The 27716-nt window shown below is 42.9% G+C and overlaps 1 protein-coding gene across 1 annotated transcript in view; it reads left to right on the plus strand.

The window, feature by feature from the left end:
- adgrl4 (adhesion G protein-coupled receptor L4) overlaps positions 1 to 27716 on the plus strand; it is a 154049-nt gene that overhangs the window by 61006 nt on the left and 65327 nt on the right. The window contains exons 4-9 of the mRNA XM_073062561.1: positions 6815 to 6885; positions 11893 to 12072; positions 16002 to 16185; positions 23345 to 23461; positions 23550 to 23755; positions 27279 to 27452. Coding sequence (XP_072918662.1) covers positions 6815 to 6885; positions 11893 to 12072; positions 16002 to 16185; positions 23345 to 23461; positions 23550 to 23755; positions 27279 to 27452 — 932 coding nt within the window. The remainder of the gene's footprint in view (positions 1 to 6814; positions 6886 to 11892; positions 12073 to 16001; positions 16186 to 23344; positions 23462 to 23549; positions 23756 to 27278; positions 27453 to 27716) is intronic.

Here is a 27716-nt window from a genome sequence, read left to right on the forward strand (position 1 = left end):
GGTGTATACATGATACAAGTTAAAAAGTGAACAGTATAACGCTACTGGCACTTTGTACGTGGTGATTCCGGAATAGTGGCAGAAAGTTCAGTAGTTGTACTGTCTGAAGGAAGAAGCTGTTTCCCACCGGAACAGTTCATGTCTTAGTGCTGTGGTACCTCCCGCCTGATGGTAGTGGTCAAAGAGATTGTTGCATGGATGGGGGGGATTCTTGATTGGCCAGGTCATGAAAAGATACGGGGAGAAGGCAGGAGACTGGGGCTGAGAGGAAAAATGGATCGGCCATGATGAAATGGTGGAGCAAACTCAACGGCCCAAATAGCCTAATAACGCTCCTTTTTTCTTATAATATACTGTAATCTAATTATAATATAATATATATATATAATTTAATATATTTAATACTTAATATATATTAAATTAAATAAGTAGTGCAAAAAGGGAGCAAAAGTAAAATAAAAAGTAGTGGTGTAGTGTCCATGGGTTCCTTATGCAGGGACAGTGGGTACATGGGTACAGGCAGAAGAAATATTGCTTCATTTGGCATTGTGCTTGGCACAGAGATTGTGGTCTGAAGTGTTCATTCAGGTGCTGAACAGTGGTATGTTCCAAGTTCTACCATAGGTTTGTGGATTCTGTGCCAGTGTCTGAGATTCAAGTACCTAATCGAGGCTGAGGTTCCAGTGAGGGATCGCCGCACTGCTGCCTAGTTGAGACGCTAAGATAAGGTCCAGTGCCTTCATTTCAAAGCAGACTAAGGCAGCTCTAGTTGGAGCCTGGATTGTCTCATATCTAGCAATGTTAAAATGCCATTTGCTCTGTTATCGTGATTGGAGGAGAATTGCTTTGGCACGAAGGGAATTCGGCCGTGCTCCCTGGGCCTCCTCCCACGCCGCCGCTTTTCCTTTCTCCTCCGGTCTCCCCACCCCTTTCCCCCACAACCTTGAGGATGAATCAAACGGTAAAATTTCCTCCTTTGAACAGTTTGATCAAAGAGGGTGCAGGTGACAGATTTCTTTGAAGTCCAAAAATTATTATTTCTTTTTTCATCAGATGTAATAACAGACCTTAAAGATGATGTGGTTGGAATTGCATTCCATTTGGAAAGTCGAAATCCCCGATGATGTTCGAAATCCACTAGATGCAGAAGTAATAAAAGCCTTAGCAATGAGCATGGACACCGTCACCTTGAGCAGAACCCCACTACATTTATCATTGTCTTTTTAATTCACACACAAACACCTTTCTTTTCTTTAAAGCATGTTTTAAGTTTTCATATTATCCAGCTTGCCTTTTAGCCCCTTTGAAATAGTGCAAATCATTTATTCGCTGCACACTTCATATGATTCAACGTTGTTACAAAGATTGGAAATGCCAGGATTTATTAGGGTAATTGATGTTACAGAATTCAATGCTGTGAAATCTCAAATCCCTACTATCCAGCAAAATGGGGGGACTCTCCGTCTCTTGCATTAGCTTTTCCACCTCTCAGCAGCTTCTCCTTCCCTCACCAGCTCTTCAGTTTTCTCCCGTGTTCTCTCAATCGCATCCCTTCCCTTTTCTTATTTCGCCCTCACCCACTTGGTCCCCTCCTTCCCTCCTATACTTGCTCTCTCTTTCTCACTGTTCCATCTTTTCTTTAATATTTCAAAGCAGACAATCAAATCTTTCAAGGGCTCTACAATTTGTGCTCTCAGTATTATTTACTTAGAGTCATAGAGCACTCCAGCTCAAAAACAGGCCCTTTGGCCCACCCAGTCCATGCCAAACTATTATTATGCCTCATCCCATTGACCTGCACCTGGACCATAGCCTTCCGTCCCCCTTTCATCCATGTACTTAATTAAATTTCTCTTAAATGTTGAGATTGAACCCATATCCACTATTTGTGCTGGCAGCTCATTCCACACTCTGAGTGAAGAAGTTCCCCTCATGTTCCCTTAAATGTTTCACCTTTCACACTTAATCCATGACCGCCAGTTCTAGTTTTAACATTCATTTCAAGAGGACTAGAATATAAAAGCAAAAATGTAATGTTCAGGCATTATAAGACACCTGACTTGGAAAATTGTGAGCAGTTTTGGGCCCCTTATCGAAGAAAGGATGTGTTGACATTGGAGAGGGTTCAAAGGAGGTTAACGAGAATGATTCCAGGATTGAAAGGCTTCTCATAAAAGGAGCATTTGATGGCTCTGAACCTGTACTCATTAGAGTTTAGAAGAATGAAGAGTACCTCATTGAGAGCTATCGAATGTTGAAAAGCCTTGATAGAGTGGATGTGGAGAGGTTGTTTCCTACAGTGGGGAGTCTAAGACCAGAGGACGCAGCCTCAGAATAGAGTGATGTCCTTTCAGAACATCGATGAGGAGAAAAATCTGTGGAATTTGTTGCCGCCGGCAGCCGTGGAGTCCACCGTTGGGTATACTTAAGGCAGAGGTTGACAGATTCTTGATTAATCAGGGCATGAAAGGACACAGGGAGCAGGCAGGAGATTGGGGCTGAGAGGGAAATGGATCAGCCATGATGAAATGATGGCGCAGACTCGATGGGCCAAATGGCCTAATTCTGCTCCCGTATTTTAATGTCTAATCTCACTGTAAAAAGCCTGCTGCATTTACTCTAATTATACCCTTCATGGTTTTGTATACCTCTATCAAATCTCCCCTCATTCTCAAACATTGCAAGGATTATTCCTTATCTTCTCCTTCACTCTCCACCTCTTCCTCCCTTCTTGTGTGTTCTCTCATTCCCCTGTCTTTCCTCTCCTCCTTTCTCCATTGCCCACTTGGTCTACTTTGCCCATCCTGTATCTGACTCCTTCATTCTCACTGTTCCATCTGTTCTTTAATGTTTCAAAACTGACAGCCAAACCTATTAACGCTCACGTGTGTGAACACGTATCATAAATGCAAGAGGCGCTGCAGATGCTGGAAGTTCAGAGTAATGCACATAAATTCTGGAGGAACTCTTCAGTTCAGGCATCATCCATGGAGAGGAATAAACAGTTGGTGTTTTGGGCCAAGATTCTTCAGCAGGGCAGGGAAGAAGTCAAATAAAAAGTTGTGGGGAGGAGAAAGCGTACAAGCTAGAAGGTGATAGGTGAAGCCAGGTAAAGTAGGGAGATGGAGGAGGGAATATGAAGTGAGAAGATGAGAGGTGATAGTTGGAAAAGGACTGAAGAAGGAGTCTGAAAGGAGAGGAGTGGGGACTGTAGGAGAAAGAGAAGGAGGAAGGACACCACAGGGAGCTGATGGGCAGGTGAGGAGAAGAGAAGGGATGAGAGAGCAAACAAAATGGGGAATGGAAAAAGTGAGAAGGTGGAATGGGGAGAAATTACTGTAAGTTAGAGAAATCGATGTTCATTTCGTCAATACACATGGTGTCCTTTATCCACTCAGGTTGGATGAGACTAGAAGATCAAAGGTGAAAGGTGAAATATTTAAGAGAAACCTGAGGGGAAACATCTGTTGCAGTTACTTGATTATAATACAAACTAGTAGAAGAATTCAATGGATTAGTTAGCATCTGTGAAGGGGAATGGGCAGTCAATATTTTGGGTCGAGACTGCATTCGAGATACTGTGAGTAATTTTTGACCCTGCGTCTCAGGAGGGATACGCTGGCCCAGGAGAGGGCCCATAGTTGGTTCACAAGGGTGACCCTGGGATGGAAAGATGGATGATTGTATACACGTTCCCTCTCCTCCATTCAGAGCCTTCAAATAGTCCTTCCAGGTGAGGCAACACTTCATCTGTAAATCTGCTCAGGTGTGTGTCCGATGCTCCCAATGCGGCCTGCTCTGCATTGGAGAGACCAGTTGTAAACTGGGGGATCGCTGCTCTGCACTATCACCACAAGTGGGAATTCCTCATGGCCAAACTTTAATTTGAATTCCGTGGCCTCCTCTCGTGCAATGATGAGGCCACCCTCAGGGCGAAGGAGCAACACTTTAAATTCCATCTTGGAATACCCTCCAACCTAATGGCATGAATATAGATTTCTCCTTCCGGTAACCAGATCCTAACACCCTCCCCCTTCCTTTATTCCCCATTCCAACCTTTTACTTCTTCTCACCCACCTATTACTTCCCTCTGGGTCCCCTCTTCCTTCCCTTTCTCCTATGGTCCACTCTCCTCTCCTATCAGATTCATTCTTCTCTGGCCCTTGACTTTCCCACCCACCTAGCTTCATCTATCACCTTCCAGCTAGCCTCTTTCCCCTCCCATCCTTTTTTTTTCCAGCATCTTCCCCCTTCCTTTCCAGTCCTGAGGAAGGTTCTCAGCCCGAAACACCGACAGGTTAATCATTTCTATAGATGCTGCCTGACCTGCTGAGTTCCTCCTCCATTTTGTGTGTTTTGTTTTGGATGTGTAATGGATATTTTTTATCTCTAGGCCTGTACTTGATGGAATTCAGAAGGATGAGGAGAATCTCAATGAAGCTGAGTTATCAGATATTAAAGGAGACTAGATATGGAGAGGATGTTTCTATTATTTATATTATTTATTTATTTAGCAATACAGTGTGGAACAAGCCCTCCCAGTCCAATGAGCCACACCACCCAGCAACCCACCTATCTAACCCTAGCCTAAACACGGGACAATTTACAATGACCAATTAACCTACTAACCAGTACGTCTTTGGACTGTGGGGGGAAACCGGAGCATCTGGATGGAACCCACATGCTCACAGGACAAACATACAAACTTTCTTACAGAGGAGACTGGAGTCGACTGTAATGATGTTGTGTTATCCGCTAGACTACCATGGCTCCCAGGTTGTAATTCAGGAATACTGTGAGAAGGGAGGTGGGTAGATAACTGAATGTTAATCCTTTCCATATTTCCATGGCAACCTGAGGATTCAGATTCAGATTTACTTATTTATTTATCACATGTACATTGAAAGATACAATAAAATGTGTCATTTGCATTAACCTTAGTAGAGGAGTCTATGATCTGATGGCACAGCCTCAGAATAAAAGGATGCCCCTTTAGAATAAAGGTGGGGATCTATTTCTTCAGTCGCTGGATGTGTTTTATGATCTTATACTCCAAACCTTTCCTATCCATGTACCTTTTCAGGTAGTTTTTAAATGTTGTAATTACCTGCTTCAAACACTTCCTCTGACAGTCATTCCATATACTGACACCCTCTGGGTGAAAAAGTGCCCTTCAGGTTATTTCCAAATCTCTTTCCACTCATTTTAAACCCATGCCTCTAGCTCTTGAATCCTTAACCCTGGGAAAAACACAGTGCACATTCATCCTATCTTTGACCCCCAAAATGTTATCCACCTCTATAAGACCACCCATCATTCTCCTACCAATGTCCCAACCTGCCCCATCATGGGCACTAGCATGGAAGGCACCTTCAAAAGGCAGTGCCTCAAAAAGGTAGCATCCATCAACAAGGACCCCCATCACCCGAATTTCATCCATCATTAAAGGCCCCCAATCACCCAGGACATGCCCTCTTCTTATTTCTACCATCAAGGAGGAGGTACAGGAGCCTGAAGACATAGACTCGATGTTTCAGGATCAGCTTCTTCCCTTCTGCCATCGGATTTCTGAATGGACAATGAACCAATGAACACTTGTTTTACCCCCTTCTTGCATAAATTTATTTTCTTATATGTAATAGTGCACAAAAGTCTTAGGCACGTACTGTATATATAGCAGAGTTGCCTACGCCTTTTGCACAGTACTGTACTAACTTTATCTATTACATTGTAGTGCTGCTGCAAATAAAAAAACAAATTTCATGACATATGTGACTGATGGTAAACCTGATTCTGATATGGGTCTCCATTGTGGATTGACAGTGGGAAAGGGACAGGGAGAGCAGAATCAAGGTTGGGAAAGGGGGAAGGGAGAGGGGAGGGAGTGGGAAGCACCAGAGAGACATTCTGTAATGATTAATAAACCAATTGTTTGAAATCAAATGACATCGCCACAGCTTAATTATAAAATTAAACTCTACAGTGCTCTGCAATGACATTGAGTGAAATTAATTTTATTTTCTGTTCCCTTTTTAGAGATTTTCTGTGCCACCACCCATCCCAATACTGCTTCTCTGCCAGCTGTCCCACACCCCTCCCACAGTGCTCCACCCTCACTATTCACAACCTCCTTTGCTCCCACCAGATTTACAAACTCACTCTCCACTCCATGATGATACATACAGTACTGTACAAAAGTCTTAGGCACCCTGGCTATATATATCTATATCTATATATATATATATATATATATATATATATGGATAGGACTTTTGCACAGTATTGTATATTTCTTATTGTAATTTATAGTGTTTTTTATTATTATGTATAACAATGTACTACTGCCACAAAACAACAAATTTCATGACATCTGCCAGTGATATTAAACCTGATTCAGATTCTAACCCTACCTCTCTCCTCAACTCAGTCCTTCAAGTCCCAGTGACAGCCTTGTAGATCTTCTCCGTACTCTTTAACCTAAATACTGACCAGCTCCTGACACCTCTCGTTCTGTCACTCTAATAGGTGGGGTTTCCATATAAATGGTTGCACTTGTAGGGCTAAATTGATAAGCAAGTATTGCTCCAATACATTAATTAACCACCGTAAAAACGACAAATTAGCAATAAAAAAAATTCAGGAGAATCATATGGCAAGTAACTGATTTGTAATGGTAATAATTTTCTTACTAAAAAAAGACAGTAAGCCAGCATAATGCCGCTGATGTAGAAGATAAGAGTTGATAAATTATAAAATTAAACTCTACAGTGACACTGAGCGAAGTTAATAATTTTATCTTGTGCTCCCTTTCTAGAGATTCCAGAGATTCCCTGCTACTTAAATAAGAAATGTCTCTCCAGAAGCATTGATAATGCCTTACAGCAGGTAATAATGTGTATTGGGATGCTATGTTGAAGTTGTATAAGATGCGGGTGAGGTCTAGTTTGGAGCACTGTCTGCCGTTCTTCTCAGCTACTGACAAGAAAGATGCCAATAAGATTGAAAGAGTGCAGAGAAAATTTACAAGGATGTCGCTAAGACTTGGGGAAGGTTGAATAGTTTAGGACTTTATTCCCTGGAGCACAGCAGAATAAGGAGAGATTCGATACATGTAAACAAAATTCTGAGGTATAGATAAGGTACAGGCAAACAGGCTTTTTCCACTGAGGTTAGGTGAGACCAGAACAAGAGGTGTTGGGTTAAGGGTGAAAGGTGATCTATTGATGGGAAACGTCTTCACTCAGACAGTGGTGAGAGTGTAGAATGACCTGCATCAGGAAGTGGTAGATGCAGGTTTGACTGCAACATTTAAGAGAAATTTGGATGATATATGAATGGAAGACAATGGAAGCCTATGGTCCAGATGCAGGTCAGTGGGACCAGGCAGAATAATAATTCAGCGTAGACTAGATGGGCCAATGAGGACTGAACTGTATTGAAATATGCTTTTTGATATTGTGTTTTTATATTCTGTATTTTTGCTTGTTTTTTTTGTTGCTACTTACATGTTTTTTTGTTTGGGTGGGAGAGGGGTTTGATGTTTGATGTTTTCTAAGGGCAGGTTACTTCCAATGTTATTGTTTCGTGACTGTCGGTGGGAAGACGAATTTCAGGGAGGGTTGTACACTGCATATATATTTTGACAAATATATGTACTTTGAACTTTGAAAGGGCTTCTAGTGCTCCGTGACTCTATGACTCGATATGCAACTGGACAAGAAGCTGAGACAAAGAAACAAAAGAGGTTAAACATTGTTGGCCCAAACGCCGTGAGGAAGGGCAAGGGTGAACAATAACAGAACACAAAATAAAGTGCTCCAGTTGCTGAGAAAGTACAGTGCAGGACAACAATAATGTACAAAGTCAGAAGTGAACTCTGAGGTTAGGAGTCCATCATATTCAATAGTTTTATAACAACAGTACAGAAATTGTCCTTGAATCCAATGCACATGCTTTCAAGCCTTTCCCATTCAATAGGTTTCAATTAGGTCACCTCTTATTCTTCTGAATTCTAGTGAAAGCAAACCCAGAGCCATCAAATATCCTTCATATGACAAACGATTCAATCCTGGAATCATTTTCGTGAACCTCCTTTGAACCCTCTCCAGTATCAGCACATCCTTTCTACAATAAGCAGCCCAAACCTGCTCACGGTAATCCACGTGAGGCCTCACCAGTGAGTTTATAAAGTCTCTACATTATATCCTTGCTTTTATATTCTAGTCTATTTGATATGAATGCTAACATTGCATTTGCCTTCCTTACCACAGACTCAACCTACAAATTAACCTTTAGGGAATCCTGCACAAGGACTCCCAAGCCACTTTGTGCATCAGTTTTTTTGTATTTCCTCTCTATTTAGAAAGTAGTCAACCCTTTCATTTCTTCTACTAAAGTGCATGACCATACACTTCCCGTCACTGTATTCCATCTGCCAATTCTTTGCCCATTTTCCTGATCTGTCTAACTCCTTCTGTAGCCTCTCTACTTCTTTGAAACTTCCTGTGCCTCCTCTTGACTTCATATCATATGCAAACTTTGCAACAAAGCCATCAATTCCATCATCCATATCATTGGCATATAACGTAAAAAGAATTGGACCCAACATAGACCCCTGTGGAACACCACTAGTCACTGGCAGCCAACCAGAAAAGACTCCTTTTGCTCCCACTCTTTGCCTCTTGCCGATCAACCACTGCTTAAGCCAAGCTAGAATCTTTTCTGTAATACCATAGGCTCTAGCTTGTTAAGCAGCCTCATGTATGGTATCTTGTCAAAGTCTTTCTGAATATCTCCTTTGCCTATCCGGCTTGTTATTTCTTCAAAGAATTCCAGCAGATTTTTCAGGTAAGGTTTCCTTTGAAGAAAGCCTGCTGACTACCGCCTATTTTATAATGTGCCTCCAAGTACCCTGAGCTCTCATCCTCAGTAATTGACTCCAAAATCTTCCCAGCCACTGAGGTCAGACTAACTAGACTATAGTCTCCTTTCTCATGCCTCTCTCCCTTCTTGAAGAGTGGAGTGACATTTGCAATTTTTCGGTCTTCTGCAACCATTTCATGATCTATTGATTCTTGAAAGATCATTACTAACGCCTCCACAATCTCTTCGACCACCTCTTTTAGAACCCTGAGGTGTACATCATCAGGTCCAGGTGATTCATTTAAACGGAACCGTGCAGCATCAACAAACCTTCCCACTAGGATATTAGTCCCCCTGCAGTTCAGGTACAAACCACCTTCACTGAAAGAGAGCCCAATGATCCAAAAATCTTATGCCCTCCCTCCTACACCAGCTCCTTAGCCACGTATTAAGCTATTTAATCTTCCTAGTTCTGGCCTCACTAGTACGTGGCATGGATAGCAATTCTGAGCTCTCAATCCTGGAGGTCCTGCACTTGAACATAGCACCCAAATCCCTGAACTCCCTATGCAGGACCTCGTCACTCGTCCTACCCATGTCATTGGTACCTACATGGACAATGTATCTGGGTGTACACCCTTCCACTTGAGGACTTGGTCTGAGATGCCCTAGACCCTGGAAGCTGGGAGGCAACATACCATCCAGGAAACTCGTTCTCACCCACAGAACCTCCTGTCCATTCCCCTAACTAACAAATCTCCTATCACCACAGCATGCCTCTTCTTCCCCACTTCCCTTCTGAGACACAGAGGCAGACTCAGTGCCAGAGACCCAATCACTGACTTTTCTCTGTTGGATCATCCCACTCCCCCACATCCAAAGTGATATACCTGTTGTAGAGGGGGATGGCCAGAGGGGTACACTGTATTGGCTCCTTAACCCCTTTGCTCTTCCTGACTGTCACCCTGTTTCCTGTGCTCTGAACCTTGGGTGCAACCATCTCTCTATCACCCTGTCAATCTCCCGGATGATCCGGAGTTCATCCAGTTCCAGCTCTAACTCCTTAATACAGACTGTTAGAAGCTGCAGCTGGTTGCACTTCTTGCAGTTGTAGTCATCAGGTTCTTCCCACAGCCCACAAGAGGAGCATTCAACTATCCTGCCTGGCATCCATACTATCCTAACTGAGCAGATATAAAGAAGGGAAAAAGAAAAGAACCTTAACCTTGAGCTTTTCCTTCCTTTGCTTTCTCTGACAGAAGCCTCAAAGAGCTAAAGCCTCACAATCACCACTCAGGCTCTGTCCACTCAGACAACAGTCACTGTGATGATGGCCACTGCTCCTGCCCCTGCCTTCCTTTAATCTGCTCTTGCTAGACAATCCCAAAAAGCTGATTGGTCTCAGGTCAAAGCTCGTTCTTGCTGTAGCAACCTGTTGCTGCCTTTTCTACTTGGGCAGTGGACCTGATTGAAATCCCCTCCTCCCTTGTGGGCATCGTATCTATGAAAGGATGTGCTGGCACTGGAGAGAGTCTAGAGGAGGTTCATGAGAATGATCCCAGGAGTGAAAGGATTAATTTTAGAGGAGCATTTGATGGCTCTGAGCCTATAGTCACTGGAATTTAGAAGAAAGAGTGGGCATCTCATTGAAAACTATGAAAGGCCTAGATAGAGTGGATGTGGAGAGGGAAGAGGCTGAAGATAGGTGATGGGAGGAAGGGAGGCAGGTCAGCACAAGAGAGAGGGGAACATAGGACATAAAGGTTACTTGAAATTGCAAATTTCTATGTTATATCACGGGATGTAGATGACCTAGGCAGAATTTGAGATGTTATTCTTTTAGTTTGCATTGGGCCATACCCTAGCAGTGGACAAATCCAAGGATGACAGTTTAGCGAGGGATGTGTAACACACACAAAACGGTGGAGGGACTCAGTAGGTCAGGCAGCATCTATGGAGAGTGTTTCAGGCTAAGACCCTTCATCAGGACAGGAAAGGAAGGAGGAAGAAGACAGAAAGGGGGTTGAAGTAAGAGAAGAAGTACATGCTGGCAGGTGATAGGTGAAGCCAGATGAGGGGAAAAGTGTGTGAGGTGGGAAAGAGAAGAGTGAGAAGCTGGGAGATGATAGGAGGAACAGGTATAGTACTGAGAGGAGGGTTAACTATGGGATAGAGTGAAGGAGGAGAGACACCAGAGGGAGCATCGATTTCCCCTTCCAGTATATTTTCCTTTTCTCCTCTTCCTTCCTTTTTCTTCTATTTCCCATTCTGGCCTCTTCTTCTCATCTGCCTATCAGCTCCCCATTGTGCCTCTCATTCTTCCTTTTCTCCATGATCCACTCTCCTCTTCTATCAGATTTCTTCTTCAGCCCTTTACATCTCTTCCTACCACCTTCTAGCTTGTCCTCCTTCCCCTCCCCCATCTTTATATTCTGGCATCTTCCCACTTCCTTTCCAGTTTTAATGAAGGGTCTCAGTCCAAAATGCCGACTGTCTATTCATTTCCATAGATGCTGCCTGACCTGCTGAGTTTCTCCAGCATTTTGTGTGTGTTGCAACAGAGAGAGGTGAAGGCAGGCGAGGAAAAGAAAAGGGAGTGGTGGGGTGAGGAAGGAGAAGTTGGACCAGGGACTCATAGAGGGAGTGGTCCCTGTGGAAGGTGGAAAGGGGTGAGAAAGGACAAGCAGACCAGGGAGTGATGGAGCATGTGGTCCCTGTAGAAGGTAGAAAGGAGTGAGGAAGAACAAGTTGGACCAGGGACTCATACAGGGAGTGGTCCCTATAGAAGATTGAAAGGGGTGGGGAAGGACAAGCAGACCATAGACTGATGGAGAGTGGGACCCCTGTAGAAGGTGGAAAGGGCTAGGGAGGGGAAGATATGAACACTGGTGAGATCCCATTGCAACTGATGGAATGATGAAAGATAAAAGGATGGATGCAGATGGAAGGTGAGGACCAGGGGATCTCTATCTCGGTTCTGTTTCATTTTATGTTATTTTGTAATCTGCCAGCTTTGATGTGTTTTAACAGCTGAGCAGATTCAGAGAATCACAGACCGCGCTGGAAGAAATAGCCAAGAACACCACGAGAGGCCTGACCACAACCGACGTTCTTTTATACACAGAAGTCCTCTTACGATCAACGCCATCTCTGAGTGTGATCAACGAGACTCTACCCAATACAGCAGCCATTGCCAACATAACCATCAACGTAGGTCATTCCAATGGACAAACACTTGTGGGTGGGGTAGAAATTCCTATTTGAGGACTGGTGCTGTAAAGGCAGTTAATTTTCATACAACAAAATCAAAAATAAGAGAGAAGCACTGTACAGATATTGTTCATGCAAGACTCTTTTTTTTTAACTGTGTGTAATGTTGCAACTCTATAAAACCCAGGTTAGACCACACCTAGAGTATTGTGTTCAGTTCTGATCACCTCATTATAGAAAGGATGTGAAAGCTTTAGAGAGGATACTGAGGAGATTTACCAGGATGCTGCTTGGATTTGAGAGCATTTCTTATGGGGAAAGGTTGAGTAAGCCAGGGCTTTGATCCTGTATTTGAATTTATTTTATTTCTTACATCCAAAGGGAGTAAAAATCTTTACGTTGTGTCTCCATCACAATGTACAAGCAATAAAGAGGGGAAATGTGGGAGGATATTGTCCAAACACTGAGAATGTATACATCATTGTTTTGTATACATCTATGTACATCAGATACAATGTACAGTCAGATACACAATCAGATCAATGTACAGTCTGATATGCAATCAGATCAATGTACAGTCCGATACACAATCAGATCAATGTACAGTCTGATATTCAATCAGATCAATGTACAGTCAGATACACAATCAGATCAATGTACAGTCTGATATGCAATCAGATCAATGTACAGTCTGATACACAATCAGATCAATGTACAGTCAGATATGCAATCAGATCAATGTACAGTCTGATACACAATCAGATCAATGTACAGTCTGTTACACAATCAGATCAATGTACAGTCTGATACACAATCAGATCAATGTGTATTGATAAATCTGATGGCCTGGTGAAAGAAGCTGCCCCGGAACCAGTTGGTCCTGGCCTTAATGCTGCAGTACTGTTTGCCAGAAGGTAGCAGCTGACAGGTGCTGATATTTTGTGATAGAGGTGGCTGGAGACCCTGATGTTCCTCTGGGTCCTTTTTCGCGCACCTGCTGCTGTAAATGTCCCGAATAGAGGAAAGTTCATATTCGCAGATGCGTTGGAGTGAAGGAGGACGAGAAGCGACTTGACAGAGGTGTATAAAATAATGAGGCACAGATAGACTGGATAGCCAGCATCTTTTTTTTTCAGGGTGGAAATGACTAATAGGAGAGAGCATAATTTTAAGGCGAATAGAGAATAGATTGGCGGAGGGTGATGTCAGAGGTTTTTTTGCACACACACAGAGTGGTGAGTGTGTAGTACAAACAGGGGTGGTGGTAAGGGCAAATTCCTCAGGGACATTTAAAAATCTCTTAGGTAGGCACATGGATGGATGGTTATGTAGGAGAGAAGGTTTAGATTGATCTTGGAATAGATTAAAAGTTGGCACATCTTCGTGGCCCTGTACAGTGCTGTACTGTTCTGTGTATTATGTAATGTGCCTTAGATACTTGCAGGGACTTGAATTCATACTGTTGGGTGTCCCATTTCCTTCCCCAGGAATAAGCCTACTGCATGAGATATCCCCAGGTGGCCCCTGACCAAAGCACAAACCAAGCTTGTGCTTAACTGGGTATTTATAGAGAACACACCTGATCCATTTCTCGTCTGTGGTACAAGTGACCTAGCATGACTTTCTAATATTTGGATTCAAATTCAATTAAATTTATCATTATGCTGACGATAATCAATTTTTTCCATGCCTGAAGTTAAATTACAACCATGCCAATGAGAAAATTCAAACAGGTGTGTTCCACATCTGGGACTCTTGAAATGGTGTTACTTTCTCTCTGTCAATCTCCTTTTAGTACATTACAGGGAGTACATTGACATGGAGAGGATATTTCTTATAGTGGGGGAGTCTAGGGTCAGAGGGCACCATGTTAGAATAGAAGGACATCCCTTTAGAACAGAGATGAGGAGGGATCTCTTTAGCTAGGGGGTGGTGAATCTGTGGAATTCATTGCCATGGATGTCTATGGAGGCCAAGTCATTGGGAATATTTAAAGTAGAGGTTGATATGTAGAAGAATACAGGAGACTTGATGGGCCAAATGGTCTATTTCCACTCCGATGGCTTACGGTCTTATGGAATTAGAGTGACGCTGATCTGAGCTCATTCATCACTGGGACGATGTGGACATAAGACATAGAGTTCCATAAGGGATGTAAAGTAACCTAAATCCTCATCCTGCACCTCCCGAACATTAAATTAACACCCCCACCAATTTCCAGTAGGTCTTATAGCTCCTTGATTTGCTCTCCTTTTGACCTCATAATTTTCTCTTCCAGAGCCTCCAACCCACTCATCCCAATCCATCCCCTCCTCCGTCTCCCACAGCCTAAAGAAAGCAGTGTAACGGTCTCAGCAGGTCAGTCAGCATCTGTGGAGGAAAGTGGACAGTTAACGTTTCAGCTTGAGACCCCACATCTAAATTGCAGCGTGTGCCACCTCACGTCTCCAAAAGAATACAAAATGTCTCTGAAAAGTACCGACAAACTGCCAGATTGATCTCCTTCTACCTGTGGCCACAGTCGCCATAGGTCCAGCTCCCAACCTCCAGTACCCTACCACATTGAGGGGCCTGAATTTCAATGCAGATTGACACCAAACCTAAAAAGTGTTTCATTGTCCCTTTGTTGCCCATTGTTGTTACTACAGAGTTCTTAATCAAAGTCAAGTGCATACATGCACAGGCGCAATGAAAAACTTACTTGCCAAAGTATCACAGCCACAGAATCAGAATCAGGTTTAATATCATCGGCATATATCATGAAATTGTTAGCTTTGCAACAGTAGGTCAATGCAATACATAGTAAAAGAGAGGAAAAACTGCAAATTACAGTAAGTAATTTAAATACGTGAATAAGTAGTGCAGAAAAAAGAAGCAAAAATGTAGTCAGCTAGTGTCCATGGGTTCATTGTCCTTTCAGAAATCAGACAGCAAAGGGAAAGAAGTTGTTCCTAAATTACTGACTGTGTGTCTTCAGACTTCTGTACCTCCTTCCTGATGATAACAATAAGAAGCATTTCCTGGGTGATGGGGGTCCTTAATGATGGGCATAGCTTTTTTGAGGCATCCTCCTTAAAGATATCTTGGATACTTCTGAGGCTAGTACCATGATGGAGCGATCTAATTTGACAATTCTCTGCAGCCTACTTTGATCCTGTACGGTAGCCACTGCAACACTGCCCCCATACCAGACAGTGATGCAGCCAGTTAGAATGCTCTCCACAGTACAGGTGCACAATACTCTCAGGAAAAAAAAACAAAAAGAAAGAGCATGCACAAAATGCTGGAGGAACTCAGCAGGTCAGGCAGCAGCTAAGGAGAGGAATAGACAGTTGACATTTTGGGCTGAGACCCTTATCAAGCCCATCTCACTTCATCCATCCTCCTTCACCTATGCACCTTCTCCCTCACCCAACTTCACCTATCACATGCCAGCTTATACTCCTCCCCCCACCCCACCTTCTTATTCTGGATTCTTCCCCCCTCCTTACCAGTGCTGACACTCAGTGCAGAAAGTCGAGAGAGTAACTGTTTTTGAGTCTGGTGGACCTGGTGTGGATGCTATGTAGCCTCCTCCTTGAAGGGAGTGGGACAGACAGCAGAGTGGGTGGGATTCTTCATGGTGTTACTGGTCCTTTCCAACACCTTTCTGTATATATGTCCTTGATGGCAGGTAGGCTGGTGCCAGTGATGCTTTGGAAAGTTTTGACTGCCTGTTATAGGACCTTCCTGTCCCCTGCCGTGCAGTTTCCGTACCATGCGGTGATGCAAAATGTTAGGGTGCCTCTAGTGCACATCTATAGAAGGACATGAGTACTGACAGTCAGTGTACTTTCAACAGATTGTCAGCGGAGGTTTGCTCAAGTATTCAGTGAAATGATGCCTTATGTTAAAATCCTAACTAACTTTTGCCCGCACATGCGCTCTAGGCCATTGTGAAAACAGTGAACAATCTTGTAAAACCAAGTGAGATGATGGCGTGGAACAAGATCCTTGTAGAGGACAGGAGAAAAAGTGCCACCAAGTTGATGCATACCGTGGAAACGTCGGCAGTCAGTGTCTCACAGCACCTGAGGGGCACAGCAGAGATGGAGATTAAGGAAAGTGACATCAGTAAGTAATGTGTCCCATACTGTTGATGTTTAGTCTGTGAGATTGTATTATAAACCTGTCACTGCAGCTCTGTTCAAGTTCGAGTAGAGTAGTACTGCTGCCTTTGCAGTAGTTAACCTTCAAAGATGCTTCAAGTTGGCTGCTGAATACTGTGTTTTGCGGACAATATTTTTCATGCTGACAGACTCAGCATCTTGAAGCGATGGTGGGCTTTGATCCGACACAGCAATTTCTTTTTGTAACAAGCACGAAAAGAATTCATTTATTCAGCATGTTTTAGCATTTTAAGATGTTCCTGATCCATTTATTGACAGTGAGGTACTGTTGCAGGGAAGGAGGTGAGAGAAATGACAGCCCGTTGATGAGCTGTATTGACCTAATAACCTGGAGTGGTACAGTGGTGTAGCAGCTAGTGCTATCACTTCACAACACCAACGATCACAGATCAGGGTACGATTCACACTGCTGTCTGGAAGAGGTTTGTGCGTTCTCCCCAAGACCGTGCGAGTTTCCTCTGAGTGCTCTGGTTTCCTCCCACATTCTAAAGACATACGAGTTAGGGTTAGTGAGTTGTGGGCATGCTACGTTGGCACTGGAAGCATTGGGCTGCCACGACCGCAGTTCTCGGACACAAAACAACGTATTTCACTCTATGTCTCGATGTATGTTCGACTGATAATGCTAATCTTTAATCTTTTCAATTTAGACTAAGTCTGATTTTTACTCTGACATCGGTTGAGGAATAGATGGTACAGATTCATTTATTTACCACACGGACATCCAAACATCTTGCTTTATGGCTACCTGTGAGCAAACAAATTCAAGGTGTATAATTTATACATTCCTTGATAATAAACATACTTGAATCTTGAATCTTGAAACACACAGTGAAATGCATCGTTTGCATTGACAACCAACATAACCTAAGGGTGCGCTGGGACACCTCCCAGCAAACAATTACATCTGAGCTACAACCTCAACAAGACCGCAGTTCAGTGCCATCTTGACTGGAGCAGAACCTTTACTTTAAACAGAGGGTATTAGTCATTGCTGCCCTAGGAAAAATGCATTGTCTGTCCACTCTGTTAATCCCTAAGCGTTGCCACACATTCTGGCACCAACATAGCAAGCCCTCCGTGTTCACAGAACAACAGCAATAAAAACCCAACAGCAAAACAAGCCCCATTCCTCCCTCCCACCCATATACACACAGAATCCTCCAACCCCAGGACAGGCTGTCTCTGGGCCACTAGCCTCTCATGAGCCTGTGGACTCGCAGATATTGGGCCTTTGACTTCCCTCGTGGACTTGTAGAAGGAACCCAGAACACCCACAGGAAACACACGTGGAGAACATGGAAACTCCTCAAATGCAGCAGTAGGGGTTGAATCCTGATCAGTGATCCCTGATGCTCTAAAGCAAGTCTAGCCAGTCCAGTCTTTCCTCATAAATACCATATTCATTCCATGTTCCAGTCTAATTACCAGGTCTCCATTCCCCCCCTTCAGCTGTCTGAACCCAAGCTCTGAAACTTGGACTAAATCATGAAGTTCAAAGTAAATTTCTCAATGAAGTACGTATATGTCATCATATACTACCTCGAGATTTGTTTTTTTTTGCCAGCATCTTCAGGAAAATAAAAGATATAGAAGAGAATTTATTAAAACTGTAAATAATAAAGACTAACAGACAACCATTATGCAAAAGAAGACGAATAGTGCAAATAATAAAAATATAAATAAATAAATACCGTAAACAAATAATAAAATAATAAAAATATAAATAAATAAATACAGTAAACAAATAATAAAATAATAAAAATATAAATAAATAAATACAGTAAAAGAGTTCTTGAAATTGAACCCATAGGTTGTGTGGTTGGTTCAGTGTTGAGGTGAGTGAAATTATCCACGCTGGTTCATGGATCTGATGGTTAAAGGGTTATTCCTGAATCTGGTGTTGTGGGATCTGAGGCTTCTGTACCTCCTGCCTGATGGTATTAGCAAGAATTGAGAAGGGCCTGAGTGGTGGTCCTTGATGATGGATGCTGCTTTCTTGTGGCAGTGCTTCTTGGAGATGTGCTCAGTTCTGTGGAGGGCTTAGCTTGTAAGGGGCTAATCTGTACCCACCACTCTATTGAGTTTTCCATTCCTGGACATCTATGTCCTGTGTCAATAGACCCGATTTTCCCAAACCCCTCGCTTTCACCAAACTCTGCACTTGTGTAGTTCCCACCAAATTTTGACTGATAATTTTTACTGCAAAGCACCTCAGGACATTTTAGTTTATAAAATGATTTTAATAGGAGTATTTTCAAGAGAGATTCCAAGGGGAATAAAGTGTTATTTATACACAGTCAAATGGAAATGCTTTTGTGTAGTTGGAGGCTTAGATACATTAAGAAGCAAATACTTGGCTCATGGTTTGAATCAATTAATGAAATGGATCATGTAATCACCAAGCACTGCAAACTAGCTCTAAGCAAAGAGCTAATAACTGAAGTCAGACGCCAAGCAAACAGTCAGAGGAAACAGAGAATAAGTCAAGCAACCTGGACCTAGAAATACGAGAGATGATGGAAATCCAGATCAGCACACACAAAATGCTGGAGCAACTCAGCAGGTCAGGCAGCATCTATGGAGTTAAACAGTTAACATTTTGCAATGAGCCCCTTCTTCAGAGCTGGAAAGGAAGGGAAAAGAAGCAAATTCCTTTTTTCTTCAGCCTTTTACCTCTTCCACCTATCCTCTTCTAGCTTTTTATTTCATTTCCCCCTCCCCTTCCCACCCACCCACTTTCACCCATACCTGGTCTCATTTGTCATCTTCTACCAATCTCTCACTACTTCCCCTTCTTCTGACTTTTCCCCTTTCCTCTCCAGTCCCGATGAAGGGACTCGGCCTCTGAACCCTCTCCAATGCCAGCATTCCTTTCTTAATGATGTTATCCACATGAAGGGTCTTTGACCCAAAAAGCCAATTGTCCGTTTCCTTCCACAGATGCTTCTATAGATAGAGATTAGTTTATTGTCACATATGTATTGAAACATCGAAAACACTCAGTGAAAAGCATCATTTGTGAGAATTGTGCTGGGGGCAGTCCACATGCTAACATGGCATGCCCACAACTTACTAACCCTAACTTGTATGTCTTTGGAATGTGGGAGGAAACCAGAGAATTTGGAGGAAACCACGTGGTCATGGGGATAATGTACAAAGTCCTTATAGACAGCAGTGGAAATCAAACCCCAATTGGTGATTGATGTTAAAGGTTTGTGCTAACTGCTACATTACCATGCCACTCAAAGCTGACATGCTCCCTGATGCTGATGCATTTTGGCCCACTGCAGTCCTCAGCATTTTCTGTGTTGGATTGGTTGAAATTAAATTCTCACTTTCCCTACCTTGGCAACATTTTCTCCTCAACAGCAGACACCTACTCAGAGATGAACCACTGCCTGAGTCGTGCTAGCGGAGCCTATTCAAGGTTAAGGAAAAGAGTTTTTGAAGGCCAGAAGACCATATGGTGCAGAATTAGGCCATTTGACCCACTGAGTTTGCTCTGCCATTCTACTAGCTTAACTTCATATTTAATCTTTTCTTTCTCAACCCCATTCTTTTGCTTTTCACCATGATTTTTGGCACCCTCACTAATCAAGAATCGATCAACCTCCTCTTTAAATATACCCAATCACTCGGCCTCCGCAGCTGTCCGCAGCTATGAATTCCACAGGCTCACCACTGTGACTGTGACCCACAGGTCCAAAAACAACTTTCGGTTTATAATGCAGATGGCATTCCTACATTACTGAATTTACCCTGAAGTTTGTGAGGGAGAAGATAAAGTCAGATGTATTAATTTTACAGTGGAGTAAAGTGAATTACAGAGGCATGAGAGAGGAGCTGGAGATGATTGGAAGGGGTCACTAACAGGGATGTCAGCAGACTAACATTGGCTGGAGTTTCTGAAGGCAATTCCAAAGGCGCAGGATAGATACATCCCAAAGTTGAATAACTATTCTAAAGGGAAGATGAGGCAACTGTTGGTGACAAGGGCAAGGGAAGTAAAAGAAAGCATTAAAGCAAAACAGAGGACATATAATTCAGCAAAAATTAGTGGAAAATTAGAGGACTGGGAAGCTCTTTAAACCCACCCGGAGGCATCTGAAAAAGAAAGCCTAAGGAGAGAAAAGATTAAATATGAAGCTAGCCAAAAATATCAAAGCAAATAACAGAAGTCTTTTCAGAGAAATAAAGATCAAAAGACAAGCAACAGTGGATGTTGGACTTCTAGAAAATGATTCCGGAGTGGTAGGAATGAGGATCATAAAATGCCAGACAAACTTAATAAGTATTTTATGTCAGTCTCCACTGTGGAAGACACCAGCAGAATATCTGAAATCCAGAAAGGGCAGAAGTGAATGTAATTGCTATTACTAAGGAGAAGATGCTTGGGAAGCTGAAAGGTCTGGAGGTAGATAAGTTACCTGGACTAGAAGAACTAGACCCCGGGATTTTGAAAGGGATAGCTGAAGAGATTGTGGAGGCATTAGTAATGATCGTTCAAGAATCAATAGATTCTGTAATAGCTCCGGAGAACTAGAAAATTGAAAAAGGCCCTCAACTCTTTAAGAAGAGAGGGAGGCAGAAGAAAGGAAATCAGAGACCACTTAACCTGACTTCTGTGGTTGGGGAGATGTTGGAGTCCTTTATTAAGGATGAGATTTCGGAGTTCTTGGAAGCACATGATAAAGTAGGCCAAAGTCAGCATGGTTTCCTTAAGAGGAAATCTTGCCTAACAAATCTCTTGGAATCCTTTGAGGAAATAGTGGGCAGGATAGACAAAGGAGAGTCAGTGGACGTTATTTACTTGAATTTTCAGAAGGCCTCTGAAAGGTGCCAAAATAAGAGCTCATGGTATTACACGAAAGATACAAACATGGAAAGATGATTTTCTGATTAGCAGGAGACAGAGTCAGAATCAGTGGATCCATTCTGGTTGGCTGCCAGTAACAATAGTGCCAGTACTAGGACGGGTTCTTTTCACATTATATGTCAACGAATTGGAGAATTGATGGCTTTGTGGCCATGTTTGCAGAGGATACAAAGATGGGTGGAGGGGCAGGGAGTCTGAAGAAGGACCTGGATAGATTGGGAGAATGGGCAAAGAAGTGGCACAGATGGAGTATAATGATGTGTATGGTCAAGCACTTTGGTAGAAGGAATAAAGACATAGATTAGTTTCTAAACAGGGAGATAATTCAAATATCAGAAGTGCAAAGGGACTTGGGAGTATTCATACATGATTCTCTAAAGATTGAATTGCAGGTTGACTTGGTGGTATAGAAGACAAATACAATGTTTGCATTCATTTTGAAAGGACTTGAATATAAGAGCAAAGATATGATGATGCGGAGGCTTTATAAGGCATTGGTCAGACCGCACTTGGAGTATTTTGAGCAGTTTTGGGCCCCTTATCAATGAAAAGATATTCTGGCATTGGAGACAGTCCAGAGGAGGTTCATGGAATGATTCTTGGAATGAAAGGGTTACCATTTGAGTAGCGTTTGATGGCTCTGGGCCTGTACTCACTGGAGGTTAGAAGAATGAGGGGTATCTCATTGAAACATATTGAATATCGAAAAGCCTAGACAAAGTGGATGTGGAGAGGATGTTTTCTTTAGTAGGTGAGTCTAGGACCAGAGGGCACAGCCTCAGAATAAAGACATGTCCATTTAGAACAGAGATGAGAAGGAATTTATTTAGCCAGAGGGCTGGGAATTGTGGAATTCGTTGCCACAGATGACTATGGAGGCCAAGTCATTGGGTGTACTTAAAGCCGATGTCACTAGGTTCTTGGTTAGTCAGGGTGTCAAATGTTATGGGGGGAAGGCAGGATAGTGAGGTTGAGTGGGACAATAAGTCAGTTATGAAGGAATGGTGGAACAGGATCGATGGGCTGAGTGGCCTTATTCTGCTCCTATGCTTTATGGTCTTATGGTCTTATGAATGGAGTTAAATCATGAACCACCTACAATAGGCACCTGAAAGCCCTGGAACAATGCCACCGAAGTTCCTTACAAAAGATTTTGAGAAACAGCTGGAAGCTCAGATGCACTAACACCAGTGTACTGGAGGAGAACAGCATGATAAAGCAACAGCAACTCCGATGGATAGATCATGTCATCTGGATGTTTCTCCAAACAAATCCTTTACTCCCAGGTGAAGGAAGGTCAGTGAGCCCCTGGTGGGCAAAAGAAATGCTTCAAAGATAACATCAAAATCAGCCTGAAGAAATTGAACGTTACATCTAAAAACCGGGCAGACATGGCGCTCAATAGAATCACCTGCAGGAAATCTGTTCAAGAGGGAACTAGGCTACATGATAGTGACCTCCACTGTGCCACAGAGAACAAGCGACACCTGTGAATGGAGAGACAGAACAACCAAAAGACCCAACCGCTAACAACAACCACCACTTACTATTGCCCACACTGCAGCCGAATATATGGATCCCACATCGGCCGAGGACCCACCAACAGCCAGTCTTTTAGGAGAACATCATACTTGACTCAGCTTTGATATCATTAGAGCATAAATGGAGGCTCCAGCAGTAGGAATTTTAGGATGAGAGACCTTGGGTTAAAGGTGAAAGATGAGTGGGAACTTCTTCAGAGGGTCATGAGATTGTGGAATGAGCTGCCAGTGGAAGGGGTAGATACAAGCTTGATTTCACCATTAAGAGAAATATGGATAAGTACATGTTTGGGAGGGGGGTATGGAGGGTGATGGTCTGGGTGCAGGTCAATGGGAATAGGCGGAATAATAGTTTAGGATGGACCTGTTTCTGTGTTGTATTATTCTATGACTCAATGATGAGGGAGAGACATTATTCCACAGACCACCTTGAGATGTTAAATGCTGAACTGTCAGGAAATGCAGAAACATGCACAACTTCCATCAGCTTCTGCTAGAGTTGGCTAAAAAATATATTTTTCTTTAAATTCAGCATTGTTTCCTTCATGCAGCCTGTGAATATTTACCGGTGCTGTTATATTTTTGCTGATGGGTGTACGATATATGTTTATATTTAGAAGAGTCTGAGCAGGCAGAGTTACTGATTCATGACTTATTAATAACATGTTTCCCTGCTTCCACAGCTCTCAAAATGTACACTTTTGATCTAAATCAAGATGAGCAACCTCCAACTCAAGCAAATTTGGAAGATAATCATATAAGTATTTCTGGACGAAAGGATGATGGGGCCAGCTCTAACGGTAAGCAAACTCCAGGCGATGGATCAAGTATGATTCCATGTCTTGTTTGTCAGTAATACTCACGGAAGATGTTTCTGTGTGCCTTTAGGGACTGTGGCAGTCATTTTCCTGCAGTTTAATAGTATTGGCTTGCTGCTGGAAGCCGCTAATAGCTCCCAGGAGTCGGAAGTCAATGGGACGGTGCCACAGAAGGAATATACCATGAACTCACCCATCATTGCAGCAGCTGTCAAAGCCAATCCTCCGACACTGTACCTTATGAACCATATAACATTTACACTGAAGCATTTGAAGGTCAGTATCTGTATCTCTAATGGGGACAAAGAGAACTGCTCTATCCAGAGTTGAAAGGTTGCAAGCGGGGATTTACTAAGACAGATCTGGAAAGACTATAGGACCATAAAACATAAGACCATTATAACCCTCAGGTTCATCCAGCTTCAGTAATTTAGGGGGAGACAGCCTCCAACCCAGTCAAACTTGAGAAATCTCATTTGGGTGGATGCTGCACGGTGTTCCCCCGTTACAAATCAGTACCCCAAAATAACAAACAGTACACAATATGCAAACGACTGAGCTTTATAATTCTTAATCTGACTATAGGGTCAGTAACGAAAACAAAAAGAAAAAGGGCCCATTTTAATGAAATAGCCTATTGCGCATGTTGGAGCTCACATTTTTCTCTTCCGTTTGTTCTCCATCGATTTCCCTCAGCCATCAACTCCCAACCCCATTCCAAGACCGCTCAGTTCTGCAGTCCATGACTTCCCCTTTCTGGCATCTTCCCTCTCCATCATCTCCTGAACCGAAAGCCCGTGAATCCCTTCTCTCCAACACACAAGAAAGAAACAACACACCTCTCATTGGACGGCGCATATTCCAAAGCCTCCGTTATCTCTAGTCATAACCCAGACACTGCTGCTACAGAGAAACCATTACACTAGCAGTGAAACCTTACAGAGCATTACACCATAATACAACAAGACATAAGACCATCAAACATAGGAGCAGAATTAGGCCATTCAGCCCATTGAGTCTACTCTGCCATTCCATCATCGTTCATTTATTATCCCTCTCGACCCCATTCTCCTTCCTTCTCCCTGGAACCTTTTGATGCCATTACTAATCAATAATCTGTCAACCTCCATTTTATATATACCCAATGACTTGGCCTCCACAGCCATCTGTGACAATGAATTCCACAGATTCACCACCCTTGAGTTAAATAAATTCCTCCTCATCTCTGTTTTAAATAGGCGTCCATCCAGTATGAGTCTGGGCCCTCTGGTCCAAGACTCTCCCATGATAGGAAATATCTGCTGCATGTCCATTGTGTCTAAGCCTTTCAATGTTCAATAGATTTCAATGAGATCCCCTCTCATCTTTCCAATAAGTACAGGCCCAGAGCCATCAAACTCTCCTCATACTCCCCAGAGTTCAAAGGTTGGAAATGAGGCTTTACTAAGAGTGATCTAGCAAGACCATAAAACCATGAAACTTTGGAGTAGAATTAGATTATTTGACCCATGGAGTCTGCTCCACCATTCAATCATGGCTGATTTACACTCAGTAGCCACTTTATTAGGTAACTCCTGTATCTAATGGACTGGCAACGGAGTGTACGTTCAAGATCTGCTGCTACTGTAGCCCATCCACTTCAAGGTTCAACATTCAGGGATACTCTTCTGCACGCCACTGTTGTAACGTGGGTTTATTTGAGCTCCTGACACTTTCACATCAGCTTGAGCCAATCTGCCCAGTCTCCTCTGATCTCACTCATTAGCAAGGTGTTTTTGTGCACAGGACTGCTGTTCACAGGATTTTTATTTGTTTTTCACACCATTCTCTGTAGACTCTAGAGACTGTTGTGTGTGAAAGTCTCTGATCAGCAGTTTCTGAGATACTCAAACCACCCTGTTGGGCACCAACAATCATTCCACGGTCAGTCATGTCGATCACATTTCTTCCCCATTCTGATGTTTGGTCTGAACGTCGCTTTGCCCGTGTCTGTGTGCTTTTATGCATTGAGTTGCTGCCACATGATTGGCTGATTTGCATTAACGAGCAAGTGTAGAGGAGTATCTAATAAAGTGGTCACTGAGTGTACATGCAAATAAAGCCAACCTTTGCTCCAGGGTGGACCAGATAAGTTTAGTCATTCTGAGATAGAAAGGAGATGAGCCAGCCCGTTCTGATCACCACAAGAACATATTTACATCCCAACTCTTTATCCCAGCACCCAGTTTCACCACCCTCCTTAATCATTACTTTACATGAGTTATTGAACACAAAGTAAATGAATAATTTAACTAATAAATATTTGATAGACGAGGAAACCGACTTGATAAATGTGCTTGCTTTGGTTTGATTATGGAATTTTTAATCACTGAAAGTAATTTATTTGTTAAGTGACAGACAGGAATCAAGGCTTTTAATCAGGTGGTAATATTCATGTCAGTGATTAATAGATTTGACCATCTTGTACTGCTGGAGCTGTGGCTGGGGAGGGGGACCAGGCCTGCTTCGTAGACTTGCCATCAGTGATGCCCGCCCTGGAATTGCCTTCCAGGTTGCAGAGACCCAGATGAATTGACCCTCCCCAGCTGAGAGATGTCCTGCAAGGTGGACTGGCTTCTGAGCAGATGTATCTTGAGCCTCTGCAACACCCTGTTGGCCATTCACACCTTGCCATCTGTCAAGACAATTTTCTCCAACGTCTCTTATAGAAACGTGTATCAACTCCTCAAATATATCTAATAATTAAAATAAAATTGAACTTAATAAATTAAATTAGAGCTAATAATTAAAAGCATTAAAAGTAAAATACTTGTGCTCACTGACTCCCTCGGAGGTGGCCAACACCTTAGGATGAGTGGGCAATGTAGATGGAAAGAATTCACACTGAGTCTAAGTCCAGCCCTTTCTCTTTATTATAAAGTGATTTCAACAGGTTTGGGAATTGCTTTGTTGAGCACCTTTGCTCTGTCTGCCGCAAAATGCAGGATCTTCCAATGGCTAGCCATTTCAATTTGACTTCCCATTCCCATTCTGACATATCGGCCCATGGCCTTCTCTGCTGCCACGATGAGGCCACACTCAGTTTGGAGGAGCAACGCGTCATATTCATACTATCAGGTTGGAGGAAGCTGATGGCATGAAGATTGACTTCTCTGCAGAGACCATTTACAAGATTCTGCCTGGATACGTGGTCCTGAGTTATAGGGAGAGGTTATGCAGGTTAGGACTTCATTACCTGGAACACAGGCGATTGAGGGGTGACTTTATAGAGGTATGTGAGTGGCACAGATAGGATGAATGTGCACAGTCTTTCTCGCAGGAAAAAGAAACTAAAACCGAGAAAGCAGAAGTTTAAGGTGAGAGGAAAAAGATTTATAAGGGACTGGAGAGGAAACTTCTTTGCTCAGAGGATAGTGCATGTGAGGACTAAGCCGTCTGTGGCAAGTGGTTGAGGCAGGTACAATAATAATATTTAAAAGATATTTGGTTAAGTAAATAGATAGGAAGGGTTTGGAGCATGGGTTCCCAACCTTTTTTATGGTGTTGATCCCTACCATTAAACAAGGTGTCTGTGGACCACAGATGGGATCCCTTGGGGCAAATGGGCAAAATGGGATGAGCTTAGTAGTACCATATTGGGTAGAAGAGCCTGTTTGTGTGCTGCATTAGTCTATGACTTTATTACATAGGGTTCAGGTTAAAGCAATATAGTGTCTTGTTCACAGAAGATGGGACACTTACCAGCATTCTTACAAAGAGCTAAGTAACTTAGTGCCTTTTCATTCTGTCTCAACCTTAGCCTGTGAAGGGGCACAGATCTGTCTGTGTGTTTTGGAATTACTCCACTTCCAGTATGGAGGGGGAGTGGGACACCGGAGGGTGCAACAGCCTCCATTTCAATGCCACGCATACCACCTGCCAATGTAATCACCTGACCAGCTTTGCAGTCCTGATGTCATCTTCACCCATTGTGGTAAGTAGAGGCTTACATTGGTCTTAGAAGCTCTACAAGTATTAATGTTTAAAGCACACGTGTTGCTGTTCTAGGGGAAGGAATCTCTGAGTTTCTTACCTATTCCCCAGTTCTTTCCCCACATTGCTGTAAATTAGACCTTCTCATGCACACATGCAAACACTAGCTTACTAGGACTCAGCCTCTTCAGGAGAGTAGTGGTCAGCGCAATCACATTACAGTGCCAGCGATCACTGATCAGAGTTCAATTCTTGCCACTGTTTC

This window comes from Hemitrygon akajei, chromosome 12 (assembly GCF_048418815.1).
Source record: "Hemitrygon akajei chromosome 12, sHemAka1.3, whole genome shotgun sequence".
Taxonomy (NCBI): Eukaryota; Metazoa; Chordata; class Chondrichthyes; order Myliobatiformes; family Dasyatidae; genus Hemitrygon; species Hemitrygon akajei.